A 15,022-nucleotide genomic window follows, 5' to 3' on the forward strand; every position below is an offset into this window, starting at 1 on the left:
TAAGGATAAATTTCCAATGGCCTTTAATTGTTCAGCATTGATTTGTGTTAAGATACAGAGGGGCTGCCTAAGGAAGGAAATCTAAACAGCTAAATGGGAAGAAACAGCTTCTGTGGGACATACGCTCCTCTTAAGCAGAAAGTTGTCTTCTGAACCCGAAAGCATTTCACCAGTTTACGAGGCCGTCAGCAATGTATCCAGGTTTCTCCTCAGTATCTTCCTCATCTGATAAAACAAACAGAAGCGGCAATCATGACAGCTACCAGAAAGAGTTTGAAGAGCTAATAAACCAATATATCACCATTGCCACCACACCTCAGCTTTAAACTCAAAACCATTTGCAGGCCAACCCAATCATGTCCGTTTAGGCTACAGCTCTGGTTTCCAGGGATGTCGCTCATTTCTTTGGGTTCAAGCCCCAAATCCATTTCCCTTTTGAAAACAAGCTTTTTTCCCTCAGCAGAAAGGGAGGGACGGAAAGGTTCTGAGTCCTGAATTGAGTCCAAGGCATGGGGGGGGGGGGGAGAACAACCCAAGTAGAGTTGCCAGTGTGACTTAAGTCTGACTTGAAATCGAGTCCCATGGCTTGAAACCCTCTCTGCTGGTTTCTACTTTCATGTGAAGTATGTGTTGCGTAACTGCACACAAAATAAGCACAGGCTGTGCTTGGTCAGGAATTCTGGCAGTTGTCGTTGAAAAAAGTATCTTTTCCAAAGTCCGTGCAAGACTTTTATTTTTGTCTTTTCCTGAGCATTGAATTCTTCCCTTGGGAGCTCACTATAGCTCTAATCTGAGGTGGCCTGCAGGATTCCTATGACCTCCCCTCAGGGCCCGAATGTGGATGAAGCATTTCTAAGGTCATCGAAGTTTGCCCCCCCATTCCAACATTAGGGGTTTGGTGGGGCAAATCACCCCAGGATCCCCTTGTGCTCTCTTAGAAGCCTGGGGAACTTGCAATCTTCTCAAGGCACTGCCAACACCATTTTGAGTCCACTTTTTTTAAAGGTATAATTTTGTCCACTAGAGCAGCGGTCCCCAACCTTGGGCCTCCAGATGTTCTTGGACTTCAACTCCCAGAAATCCTGACCAGCAGAGGTGGCGGTGAAGGCTTCTGGGAGTTGTAGTCCAAGAATATCTGGGGGACCAAGGTTGGGGGCCACTGCACTAGAGGGAGAAAAACTGGTTTCTCATGTTTCAAAAATATAATTTTTAGGGATTTTTTAAAATGGCAAGACCTAGAGATTGGTATGTGTGGCCCCCAGATCTCTGAGGTTTGCTCACCCCCAAATCTGATCAAGACCATTCATGAATGGCCAGCTCAAGATATTTTGCTCCTTGAGAAATGGCAAGCCCTCCCCATGTTGAAATGAGAAGGAGCCAAAGTTATTTTGGCATGTGGCCACCAGGAATTTGAACCCAGGTCTCCTGACCTCTAGTCTGTCGCTCTACCCACTACTCCACATTGGGTATCTTGACTAAAGAAATTATAGCTTGATATTTTAACAGGTCCATAACCATGGACAGATCTACAGAACATAGTAATCCATAAAGTCCACATTGCTTCAAGTACTAATTACAACATTTTTAAAACTAAATCAGGGATGGTGTAGATAGAGCTCCTGATATTGAAGCAGTACATGAATGGTGAATGATGTTGCAAACCAACAACTTCCAGGGATTATTTGTCCCTCTCCCTCAGAGAACCATCCCAATCCAGCCTCTTCTCAAATGGTGTAGCTGTGCCATCCTGTCTACTCAGAAGCAGGGGTGCAGAGATCTGCTTTCATACGACAACTCCCAGAATTACTAAGGCAACATAGCTGAGTTCAGTGGTACTGGATCCCAGGAAAAAGTAGTTCTGTTAAAAACCCTTGTCGGATAATGAATTAAAATGTTGTCTCAGGAAACTAGAGTGAGAATCAAGCAGCCGCTTTTCGAATACACCAACTGCTGCAGTGGCACTTTGATTTTACAACCTATTCAGCTACAGCCACCCTAGCATTCAGATACCACAATTCATAATTAACCAATTTATGGAATAAACTTGCCCAGTAAATAGACTTCGAAAAAGACCATGCAGTCACAATGGGTTTGCCATGTGCAGCAAATGCAAAAAGAACTGTTGGAACCAGTTGTGATTTTTACCTTCCTCTTGTGCTGCCTTTCGTAGGGAGGAGAGAAACAGTGCTGCGGCTTCAGAAAGGGTTAGGGGGTTCCCATTTTGGCTGCGTGTTTCTGTAAGGAGAAACCCCAAAACATGATTTTCTGATCATGAATATGAGAAGCAAAAGGTAATAAGCCAACACCTCAATGAAGATTTAACTAAGGCTAGAATTCAAGAGACGGGGATGAGCACTGCGCCCTAGAGTCAGACACAACTGGACTAAATGTCAAGGGGAACCTTTACCTTTACCTAGAATTCAATGGGTTTTCATGTATGGATGGCGTAGCTTGCCATGGCTGCTTGTGGTGAACGGACAAGGGGCACTCACCTTGGGAGACTGGAAACCAAGCCCTACGAGGTAAGACTCAAAGAACTGGGCAAGTTTAGCCTTCAGGAAAGAAGATGGAGGGGAGATAAGATAGCACTTTTCAAAAATATGAAAGGTAGTTGTACAGAGGAGGGGAAAGATCTGTTCTCAACCATCCCAGAGTGCAGGACACACAACCATGGGCTCAAGCTACAGGAAGCCAGATTTAGTTTGAATATCAGGGGGAAAAATTCTTAACCGTCAGAGCAGTACAACAATATTTAAGTTGTGGCCATTTGCCCATCAATTTTCAAATTGGTTGCCTGGAACTTGTGAGTGTAAAGTTTAAACAAACAGAAGTTTGGCCAATGAATATACTGCAGTCCTACTGTAGTCCTCGCATGTGTTATTTTAGTGTTGGATGAGGAACATTTTTCTGCGAAGGACCGTGTTCTCTTGGGATTCTCTTTCAAAGGGTGCACGCAGGTAATGGGCAGAGTCAGAGGGAACAGTGGTTGAAGCCAGGGCCAAAAGTAGATAGGGTTTCGAAGAAAGAAGGACTCCCTGGAAAACACCCTGATGTTAGGAAAGTGTGAAGGCAAAAGGTGAAGGGGATGACGGAGGACGAGATGGTTGGACAGTGTCATCGAAGCAACCAACATAAATTTGACCCAACTCCGGGAGGCAGTGGAAGACAGGAGGGCCTGGCGTGCTCTGGTCCATGGGGTCATGAAGAATCAGACATGACTTAACGACTAAACAACAACAAAGACCTCTCCCTCCATGCCACCCTATCCCTTGCAATCTATCAGCATCTCCGTCTCTGTAGGTGGATGGTATGAGATGCACACAACAGTAGTTCCGGGCTGGGTGGATGCAGGGGACCAAGGATTATTCCCAAACTGCTACCCCATAGGCTGCAACAGGTCAACATTGGCCAATTTATAAAAAAACCAAACACACAACTTCATAATTTTGTTTTGAGAGAGGTTGTGAGGGCTTGGGTACTGAAATGGAATCAGGGGCTTTGATTTCTCTTAAAATTAAATCATGGGAATCTCTCAGCCTTGGATGCTCTTGTTTCCGAAGGTGAAGATATCCATAATGTGTAAAAACACCCTCTTCCACATCCTGGAATAATGCCAGATTTATATACAAAGTGAGGAAGGGTTCACAATAGGAAGAATCTCTGGACACAGATCATTAACAAATATGTCGGTAACCTGTTAGAAGAAGATGCCATTTTAGAATAGCAGGCATCTCCTGGGGTAAGGACTTTATGGGTGCATGCATCCCTTTTTTGAGTCCCAGGCCTGCTTACCTAGCTGCAATCTGTCGTACAGGTCCTTTCTCTGGCTCTCTTCTGAGATGAAACGGCGACCCTCTGAAACGCAACAATATGGAATTGAAACGGGCAGTGTAGCATTGGGCAACACATACAATCCTGAGGAACACTGGCTGAATTTTCATCCCTACAGCTCATAAAGTCTGTTACAATTTTGATGAAATTCTTCTGGTTGCACACGAGAAGTGAAGGGATTCACAGAACAGAATTGCTTCAGGTTCTCCAGAATAGTTCCCGCCTTTTTCTCATGAACTGGCTCTTAACAATTTCAATAACTTCCTCGGAGACGTTAGGATTGAGAAAGAATAAAAACCATTTCCTTTATTTACAGTGGGCTGGTGGAGAGGAGGAACAGGGAAGGACTACGTAGAGAAAAAACATAAGATCTGTTTGGTACTCGTAAAGCCTCATCTGGAGAAGGATGTCAACAAACTGAAACAGGTTCAGAGGAGAGCAACAAGGATGATCAGGTGACTGGAAACCAAACCCCATGAGGAAAGACTGAAAGAACTGTATATGCTTAGCTTTGAGGAAAGGAGAAGAGATCTGACAGCCCTTTCCAAATACTTGAAAGGTGGTCATATAGAGGAGGGGAAGAATCTGTTGATCATCCCCGAGTGCAGGACATGCAACAGTGGGCTCAAGCTACAAGAAGCCAAAATTCAGCTGAGTATCAAGGGGAAAAAATCTTAACTGTTAGAGCAGTACAACAATGGAACCAATTGCTTCATGAGATGTCGAGTGCTCCAACGCTGGAAGCATTCAAGGGAAAAAAATAACCATCTATCAGATCTGCTTTGATATGCATTCCTGCATGGAGCAGGGGATTAGACTCAATGGCCTTATAGGCCCTTTCCAATTCCATTATTCTGTGAGTCCTCCAACATACTCATGGCCCTCTCCCAAGATGAAACCAATGTGGTATCTTTCATTAGAATGCAGGATCAGGGAGACCTGGGGGGGGGGTTTCCACACCCCACTCTGCTGTGAAATTCAAACAAACATTTTTGCATTCATCATAGCTACCATAACTTACAGGGTTATTAGGGCAATAATGGGAGAGAGTCATGACTTCATATCCCACTCTGAGCAGCTTCATGAAAGGGTAGGATGTCAATTAATTTTTTAAAAAAACTTAAAAGCCTGATTCATTGTCTTGGCCTTACAGGATAACCATATATTTTTAAGAATATTCTTTGCCCAGGATGTGCACTGAATGTAAAATCCAGGATAAGTTCCCCATTGAACCATGAAGTGATTTGGCTGAAATCTTGTTGCTTAGTGTAATAAGATGCACTAGAGCAGGCCCATTGAATCAGTGGGGATTTGGCGAGTCAACTCCACAATTTCCATCGATTCAAATAAGCCAGTTCTCATTCTGACTGGTGGTGCTAAAGCAAGTTGCAACTAGAGCAGGCCCACCTGAGTCAGACTTACCAAATCCCCACTGATTCAATGGGTTTACTCTTGTGCACCTTACTAAGCAACAGGATTTCAGCCATTAAGTAGCCTTGAGCCAGTCTTGGTCTCTCTCTCATTGCCTGACCTCTACTGTGGTGGGCTGTATGTGAAGAAGGTGGGGAGAATAAGTAGTTTGTACACCATTTTGAGCTCATTAGAGGAAAAGCAAACTGTAAAGGTGACTCATATTCTGCAGGTGAACAGTGGAACCTTATTCTGCTGGGTTGGCATGAAAAAAAGAATTCCACTACATTACAGTGATGGCGACCCTATGGCACACATGCCACAGCTGGCACACAGAGCCCTCCCTGTGGGCACACAAGTCATAAGTCGCCATCGAGAAATACCCATCCTCTGATCCCAGATTTTGGCACTCCCCTCTGCTGGTGCAGTGGTCCAGCAGAGGGGTGTGCAATGGCGACCATTACCAGTCTAGCCCAATGGAGGATTGGAGGACTGGTAAGTATTTACTTGTTAATACCACCCATGGGGGGGGGGGAACGGACACATAAGCATTTAATCCTTGCAGTGCAGGAGCAGTTGTTGTTGTTGTTTTCCTAAACTTAAAACCTCAGTATTCGGGTTTTCATTGCAGTGTTGGGACTTTGAAATTAGTAAGTTGATTTTGTGTTGCAGTTTGGGCACTCAGGCTCAAAAAGGTTCACCATCCCTGAACTACAACAGCACCCCCCAGAGAGCCATTCCACCCTCTCCTGCCCTTCTAAAGAGAAAATGAAGCGGAGACTTACGTGCACCCTTTAGATACAGCATCGCCTGAGGGGTCCAGTTTCTTCTTTGGAAATGAGCCTTTTGGACCAAAGTTAGAAAAAAATGAATACAAATTACAGTGAAACCTCGTTACAGGGGAAGCATAATTAAAACAAACAAATAAATAAATATTTCTTTTCTCCTAGGCATGCACGTTTCTTACAGAAATCAGACCAGCAGACCCAGCCTGGCATCTTTCCTGTTGACCTGTTACAAAACTAAAGTGAGCTAATTTGCTGATTGAGGGAAGCTCATGTTATCATAAATGGTCTTTTACCTCTGAAGGGAGCTGAGCTTCTAACGATGGGCTAACTGTAGTTTAGCCCTTAGAGAGCAGGCACAGAAAACGGCAGGCTTCTTTTACACAAGTTGAGTTCATCACAAACCGAAGCTTATCCTTACCTGAGGAACACTCCAGGAAAACGTAATGAAGGAAGCTGAAAGTAGTAAAGCCAAGGCATGGAATCCCTGAAATGACAAAAGCAGCCGAGAGGATATAGAGCGGTCTCTTTTACTAAAAAAGCCATCTACTCTGCCTCTGGGTAATAATAATGAGTATCATTAGGTAAAGGTAAAGGTTCCCCTTGACATTTAGTCCAGTCATATCTGACTCTAGGGCATGGTGCTCATCCCCGTCTCCAAGCCGTAGAGCCAACATTTGTCCATAGACAGTTTCCGTGGTCATGTGGCCAGTGCGACTAGACACGGAACGCTGTTACCTTCCCACCAAGGTGGTCCCTATTGATCTACTTGCATTTTTACATGATTTTGAACTGCTAGATTGGCAGGAGCTGGGACAAGCAACGGGAGCTCACTCCGTCGCGTGGATTTGGTCTTCATGACTGCTGGTCTTCTGACCCTGCAGCCCAGAGGCTTCTGCGGTTTAACCCACAGCGTCACCACGTTCCTGGGTATCATTAGGTGCCATCAAATAGGTTACAAACATACAGTGACCATTTCCATGTTTTTCTAGGTAGAATACTCGGAATTGGTTTACTGTTCCCTTCCTTGAGGGTGTTCTATGCAGCTTGCCCAAGGCTACACAGGCCGACTGATCTCCCAGGAAGCAGAGTGGGGTATCGAACTCCCAACATTGGCTCCGCAGCCAGGTACTCCAACTCTCTGAGCTATCCAGCCAGCATTAGGAGGAAAATAAGATGCTGTTTCCTGGGCTCACCTGGCTTGCTATTCCTCCTTTCTTCTCCTGTGGGTAAGGAGGGAAACCACAAGTCATGGGATGTATCTGACCCTGTGGACCATGTCTTTCCCCCCAGACCACCATTTTTTCATGGCCTCTTTGTTTTTGTATTTTCCTCCACTCTGAAATGCTGAAATTCCTCTCCTAATTCTTAGTCATTTGCAGTAAGACCTTTACACTAAAAGAGGCTTGTATTTTTAGTCTTTCCCTTTCGCTTCTGGCTCACCCCTACAACGTGGCAACTGAGAACGTCTGTGAAATAGAACTCTACCCAATAGCTAGGCAAGATTTCCAAAACTCTAGTCTTATGAACAAGTTTGGAGGCACCTGCTTATGAACAGGAACAATTGGGTAGAGATGGATCGGATCTCTTTATTTCTCTGTCAAAGCTTAGAATGAAAAAATGCTTCACGTTTTCTCATTACTAGAGGATGTATCAAACATCTCTGTGCCTTTTTTCCTCTCATACTGGGAGGCTTTTTGCAAAAAAAAAAAAGTGGAATTCATTTTTGCACAAAATCTATTTTGCATGAAAACACTTGTAGGTAAAGGTTCCCCTTGACATTTAGTCCAGTCGTGTCTGACTCTAGGGCGCAGTGCTCATCCCCGTCTCCAAGCCGTAGAGCCAGCGTTTGTCCGAAGACAGTTTCCATGGTCACGTGGCCAGCACGACTAGACACGGAACGCCGTGACCTTCCCACTGTGGTAGTACCTATTTATCTACTCGTGTTTACATGCTTTCAAACTGCTAGGCTGGCAGGAGCTGGGACAAGCGACAGGAGCTCACTCTGTTGTGTGGATTCAATATTATCACTGCTGGTCTTCTGACCTTGCAGCACAGAGGCTTCTGCGGTTTAACCCACAGCGCCACCACATCCCTCAAAAATACTTGTATCACTGCACACACAACCCCCAAATACAAGCATCTCTTAGCACAGAATACAAGGTCTGGGTGGGGTTTTGGACCAAATACAAGTTTTTTGTTGTGTGACGTTCCTAAGGAGAAAAGAAAAAACCCTGGCTATTTTTTTTTACTCAAGGGAACAATCTTGCAGGAGTTGACAAAGTTTTTCAGTTGTATGCATGTTCATGCATCATGGGGACAGTCTAGTAAACATGTATTTAAAAGTTTGCATATTCAGGTTTTCAACTCTTTCATTCAAGCCCTACATAACACAGATAAGAGTAGATTGTTTAAAAAAATAATCTAAATAAATGTTTCTTCATTTATGCTAGTATACTTAAGTGGGTATGCAAAGTTTTACAGAGCAACATGTCCTGAACTGAAAAAACTAGACAAGCCCCTATTTCATATACAGTTAATCATGATTAATTAGCTCATTTGTTAATTACACTGTTAATTATAGCTTTCCAAAAATAATAACCCCATCCCTTGAATGACAGCAGTTCTATTAAGGTACAGAACCCAAATACACTGTTGATTTGGACAAAACATTTAACCTGCATTTCAAAATCCTGAATAAATGTTTAGTCTAAGTTATTTCAAATCATGACCTCTGTTAAACGACTGTTAATGTTTTGCTTCTATATACTGTATGCCTTAAATGGCTTTCTTTATTTTTAATGAGAGTCTATTTTTTTAGAAACCCACAACTTTAACTCAAATATTAACCCCGCCCAAAGGTTAATTTACTTGTTTCAGAAGTTTAGCCGTAAGGTAACTTTTAGTTAAGATAAAACATGAGGCTGAACTCCATGTATAATTTCCTGCAGGGTTGAAAAAAAAATCCTACTTCTCTGTTTGGTCAGCCAAAAAAAAAAAATATCATTTATCAATCAGACAGCAGATTCTTTATTGGTTGTTGAGGAAATCACTGGACCCATTTTCTGGGCACCACAAAGCTAAAATCTATGACATGGAAATAAAGGTTGTTCAACTTATTTCAGTGGATCTTCTAAAAAATAGCCTTACTCTGCTGCTGCTGATTTAGAGTTTCAGTTTACTATTCAGGAGCAATCATTTTTGCATTTACAGTGAGACAATTAGGAAAAAATATAAGACTCCTTTGAAAATGAATTATTCAGCTTATGTCCATTGAAATGTTTCAACACATGATTTCCATTGATTGGCTATATTAATAACAATTTTAAAACATTTGCTACCCAGATTCTAATAGCAGTCTTTGGTGTGACTCTCTTAGCTAATTATTGATCATATTTGTGTGTATGTTGCTTTTTGTTCTTTGATCTTCACAAGATTATCTGCAGAAGTTACGAAGTTATAAAGGTTTAATCAAAGGCCGGCGTTACTGGGGACTGTTGCATTTATTTGCTAGTTATTCTCGATCTTTTTAAAAGGTCCCTTGCAATTCCAAGCAATAGTACATACCTGACTGATGAGAAACTGAAAAGAAATAGCAACTGGCTTCTTTTACATACCTTCATTTCTCCGCTCTCCTGGCGATCCAATCTTTGGTAGCTGCACTGTGCCCAACCGGCAACAGGTAAATGTGATGTGGTTGTCATGAAGGAATCCCTATTTAAGCCTTCCATGTGGAGAGACGCCCTCCTCCCCCTTTGGAGTCAAGAGTGGAGCGCTCTAAAGGGACCTCTTGTCAAGCTCAAACAAGGAGACACAGAACGGCTGACGTCTTCTGGCGAGGAGGGAAGATGATGTTCAGAATGCTTCAGAGGAAGTGACCCAAACCTCTGACATATACACTCGCACCACATATGGGGAAATTCATCAGCAATCCATTCCCGGCAGTCCATCAAGGCTTGCTTACCATCACCACCATGAGCAAGTGGTTTTAACTGAAGAATCACCCTTTGCCATTAAGTAGTAGCCCTAAAATAATGCCGCCCTCTGGTCATGCCACCCATCATGCCTCATCTTCCCCGCAGGCGTCCAAAAAAAAAAAATGGGCTTGAGCAATCTTGCAGTGAACATCTCAATGTTCTTATCCAAGAGAAGACAGCCTGTTATAGTTCCTACAAACGTTACTTGGCATCAACCTACCTGTAGACCAGGGGTGGGCAATTAATTTCTACGTATATGGGGGCCACATGAAAATTCTGAACTGTGTCTGGGGGCCAAACCGACTTTACTTAAAAATAAAAGATAAGCAACTGATCAACTTTAGACAAAAAGCCATAAATGGTTTTGATGTTCAACTTGTTCAGTGAGAGAAATCCAGTCTGTCTTGGGCTTGAACAAGTGCTTGAACACTGGACTGGAGCGACGACCGGCGGGGTGGACAGGAGCGGCTTGCAGGCCGTATGTGGCCCTCTGTGAAGGTTCGTTTGGTAAGGCTGTCGGTTCCCCAAAAAACAGACAAGGCGGTGGAGGTACATCAAAAGGTTCTGTATTTATTGCCACATTAACACCAATAGGATTTCCCCCCACAAAGGGGTTTAGAGACTCTTGCAAAACATGGCTTGGTTTTAACGGTGTCCATAAACTATTTACAAATGGGTTGGTCGTCTCTGGGTTCCAGGGATCGGTTATAGGCAGCACAGATCCCAGCCCAGGGTCCAATGCTTCTTCCAACGAAATTAATGGTAGTGTCTCTTCATCTCCACTCCAGCCATCCCAGGATGACCCATCTCCTCCTTCTGCCCCCCAGGGACCGGGTAACCCCCCAGCTTCCTCAGTTCGGCGATATGCCATTGCCTCTTTCTCTCTAACTCACGGGCCACTGCCTCCCGTTCCTCGCGGAGCTTCCTCCTCCACTCCTTTGCTTCCGTTTCCCCCCAATATGAAGGCCGGGGTTTCAGTCCCAACTGACGACGCTTCTCCGCCTCTTCGCGAGGAACCCGGACCTGCTCCCATTTATGGGTCCAGGGATCCTCCATCCATATCCACTCCCAACCTCCTGGTATATCCCTCGACTTTTCTCTTATATCCCCTACCCCAGCCTCAATCTCCACCCCTCGGTTTCCCGCCAGAACCCTCCCCGGTTCCCGCGTAATGGTTAACTCCTTCATGACCGCCTCCAAATCTTGGGTGTCCACCCCTTTGTTCAGGGTAAGGGGTCCGGTGCTCTCCTTCCCCCAATCAGGGGTCTCCACACCTTTCTCTTCCTGACACGGTGGGGATGGTGGGGGGGGGGATGTCTGGGTGTGATGGGTATTCTTCGGGAGCGACGGCACTCCTATCATTGCCTCCATCTTGGGGGCCTCACACTCTCGGGCTGCACTTTGCCCAGATCTGCTGTAGACCTTACAACATGATGGCTTTGGGACATTTGCTTGCAGTGATCAATTGCTAAAATAAGACGCACGGGGGCTTCTAGATAGATGCAATTCCAGACTTCAAGTGCCAGGAATTCTACTCTTCCACCAACTCCTCAGAAACATAGGGCAATTGGCTAGCCTAGTAGTGTCACTGCTGACTCACAGCAACTCTTTATAGTTTCAGACAGCGTACCTGGAGAACGCTGGTATTTCTTTGTGGGTCTCCCATCCAAGTATTAACCAGCCTTGACCCTGCTTAGCTTCCAAAATGAAGCAAGATTAATGTCTTCAGGATGGTATAGTTGTGCTTGTTTTGTTTCAGTCTGGTTAATTTTAGATTATATAAAACAAGAACAAAGCTCTTTACTCTCTCCTTGGAAGTGGAGACGTAATACAGCATGTGTGGGCCACTTTGGCCCTTTAGATGCTTCTGACCCAAAACCTCTTAGCACCATAGTCAATAGAGAAGGATGCAGTCTACAAGTAACCAGTGGTTTCCCTGCACATGCTCAAGACCTATTGCATTCACACTGATGCATTTGTGGATTTAGTGCAAGGGTAGTTTCCGGTGCCTATGAGTATAGATGGGCACAACCTGCTCTACCTAAGAGCATGCAGTTGTGCAAGTAACTGCCAACCATATGTATAAACTAGAGTAGACCCATTGGATCAGCAGGGATTTGCTGAGTCCACTCTATAAATTCCATTGATACAAATGGGCCTTCTCTAACTGACTTACTATGCTAAAGGACGCTGCAGTTAGAATAAGCCCATTGGCCTCAATGGAACTTCGGGAGGAGGTGACTCACCAAAACCCAATTGATTCAGTTGGTCTGACTCCAGTGGGATTTTCTACATTGAGCAACAGGATTTTGGCTATTGTGTACCCAGGTACACCACGGATTGTACATCTCGTTGCACAGCTCTTTGAACAACAATGCAATCCCTTACAACGATGCAAGTGTCACAATTGTTATGTTGGATTTAGGCCCTAGAGAGCCACAGTAATTTGGAGAAGTCATATATTTTTTTAAATTACAGCTCCCAGAATCCCACAGCAAATATAGCCAAGTCTCCCCCTCCCACAGGTTTTTGAATTAATACAACGTTCTGTCCTTGTTGTCATCCTTATGAAAAAAAATAACCCTGAGAAACACTATTAAAACATATTAAAATAAGGCTGGTTCCCAATTTAGTCATGCCTCATCCACTGATATCAGTAAGATTTAGATTAGACACAAGTAACTTGTTCCATTGATTTTACTGGGTCTACTCTTAACTGGACTAACTCTGGATCTAATCTATTTCTTCCCCATCCATTCTGATAACTCAGGTTTGATGAGTTTAAAAAAATGAGGCATTACATCAAGCACGTCATTTCCCATAAGAGTCAACATAGACGAGACATCAGCTTTGTCACATAATCAATATGTTCAAAATCAACTTTGAGAACAGAAGATCACTAAAGCAGCAGGATCCCTTGTTAACGTTCAAGCTCCATGAGTCCTTTGTTCTGATTGAAAGACCTTGGAAAGGGCAGTAGTCTATTTGCCTTGATGTGGCTCATCACATTGGCCACAAGTCAACTTTTTTGGGAGGGCGGGGTGTATGAAAGAACTCTTCTTTGTTTAAGACTTTACATTTTCTGGTTGTTTGAGTGAAGGTCAACAGTTTGGGTAAATGGGCCAAAAATTAGGCCAGAAGGATGAATCAATAGTACTATTCTGGCCTAAACCCTGAGTGCTCACTGGAAGGACAGATCCTGAAGCTGAGGCTCCAAGACTTTAGCCATCTCATGAGAAGAGAAGACTCCTTGGAAAAGATCCTGATGTTGGGAAAGTGTGAAGGCAAGAGGAGAAGGGGACGACAGAGGACGAGGTGCTTGGACAGTGTCACAGAAGCGACCAACATGAATTTGATCAAACTTCAGGCCGTGGAAGACAGGAAGGCCTGGCGTGCTCTGGTCCATGGGGTCACGAAGAGTCTGACACGACTTAACAACTAAACAACAACAATTCTGGCCTAATGATGATTCCTGGTGCTTTTTTGTGACATTGCCTTTAGTGAGTTTAGCCAAGGAAACAGGCAGCAGAGCAGTGCAGAAAGATTCAAGTAGAAGTCCAGACTTGCTGCAGCAGAACCTCTGTTGCAGAACTGAAAGGGTACTTCTGGATCAATAGAAACAGTGGCATCATCATCCAGGTCCTTCATACATTGGCGTTCCCTTTCAGCTCAGCTGCAATCCATACGGTTCTAGCAGGAGCAGCAAAAAGCAAGCCATGGCCAGCAATTCTGGTGCCATAGGCTTCATTGGTGTATTGATTAACGGTGTGGTTACAATGAGACAAAGAATGTAGGAAATGCTCCAGGTGGGTGGGTGGGTGGCTTGGGTTTTCTAATTCACCTTATTTTCTGTTGAATACACAATGTAAAAGTTAATGTGAATCAGCTCACAATTTTCACCCCCAGTTCTGTAGTTTTTCCCCTTCATCACTGGGGCTTCTACTTCTTTGGAATTGAATGCCTTCACATCAGTTCAGACAGTGTGGTCACTTAATCTGATATGCAAGGGGTTGTAGCTGTTATATTTAAAGCCATTCCAGCGTGCTCCAGCAAAAATGGGAGGGGAAGGGCAGCCAGGAAAGTGGCTGCCGTTTGAATCTTCTACTCCTGCTAGAAAGGAAAAGGACATATTGATACAGATGGGTTCAACTGTTTGCATGTTTGGATTCTCTTTGGAGAGCTGACTATGAGGACTGTCTTGAGTGTTTACATTTCAACATTTGCCATTATACAATGAGGCCTGACTCTAGCATGGCATTTATGAATCATGTTTTCCACCCTACACTTCCTCCAAGGCTCTCAGGATTCTGTGGATGGGTATAAGGTTACGATCCACTTCATTGTCACAACACTCCTATAAACCAGACTAAAGAAAACCTCCAGGGTAACCCAATGTGGTTCGTGGCTGAACAGGAAGAACTTTTCAAGTAGTCTGTATTATACTTCATCCACGACTTATTTGTTTGATTGAAATGCAATCGTGTAACAATATATTATTTAAATATACTGTATACTGTAAATTGTTATGTGTTGTCGGGTCACCTCCGACGTATGGCAACCCTAGGAATGAGTGATCTCCAAACTATCCTGTCCCTAACAGTACTGCTCAGCTCTTACAAGCTCAAGCTTGTGGCTTCCTTAGGGAGTCAATCCATCTTGTCTTTGGTGTTCCTCTTTTCCTGCTGCCTTCAAATAGAATACCTAAAATCAACACTAGATTGTTTAGCTATATAAATGACATATCATTTAAACACCACAGAAGACCAAGTTTTTAGACTACTGCCTCCTTCTTTCTCTGTATCATTTGAACAACAAAACCAAGTGGTATCAAATACTTAATAGAACAATCAAGTTTGCCTCTGATAGGATCGTGCCCCTAGTGTAAGGCTTTTATAGATTGTCACCTGGCTAACAGCATAAACACAGGCAAAATGGGAGGAAGATGTTTTAATAAATCAGATAAATCCTGCCGGCAATTATAAAATGGTGTTCTGCTTGGGAAAAATGTAGACTGGATTT

At 43.8% G+C, this 15,022-nt stretch overlaps 1 protein-coding gene across 2 annotated transcripts; it reads right to left on the reverse strand.

The window, feature by feature from the left end:
• SPX (spexin hormone) lies at nt 1-9,803 on the reverse strand. 2 transcript variants are annotated; one of them, XM_020801073.3, is made up of 6 exons: nt 9,644-9,803; nt 6,448-6,513; nt 6,027-6,084; nt 3,793-3,855; nt 2,146-2,235; nt 1-225 (listed from the first exon to the last, which is right to left on the reverse strand). In XM_020801073.3, exons 1-6 carry the CDS (start codon nt 9,755-9,757, stop codon nt 167-169), a joined length of 450 nt encoding a protein of 149 aa, XP_020656732.3. In that variant the 5' UTR covers nt 9,758-9,803; the 3' UTR covers nt 1-166. The 2 variants fall into 2 exon arrangements, with proteins under 2 accessions (XP_020656732.3, XP_072855789.2); XM_072999688.2 differs by lacking the exon at nt 9,644-9,803 and adding an exon at nt 7,223-7,733.
• Nucleotides 9,804-15,022: the final 5,219 nt, after the last annotated feature.

Source organism: Pogona vitticeps, chromosome 5 (assembly GCF_051106095.1).
Source record: "Pogona vitticeps strain Pit_001003342236 chromosome 5, PviZW2.1, whole genome shotgun sequence".
Taxonomy (NCBI): Eukaryota; Metazoa; Chordata; class Lepidosauria; order Squamata; family Agamidae; genus Pogona; species Pogona vitticeps.

Bases quoted from the DNA above. Each gene is read 5' to 3' on its own strand.
- SPX (XM_020801073.3), bottom strand. From the start codon at position 9,757: ATGGAAGGCTTAAATAGGGATTCCTTCATGACAACCACATCACATTTA. The intron at 3,856-6,026 runs GTAAGTCTCCGC...GTTGCGTTTCAG, and splicing joins GCTGTATCTAAAGGGTGCAC to AGGGTCGCCGTTTCATCTCA. The intron at 226-2,145 runs GTAAAAATCACA...TTGTTTTATCAG, and splicing joins AAAGGCAGCACAAGAGGAAG to ATGAGGAAGATACTGAGGAG.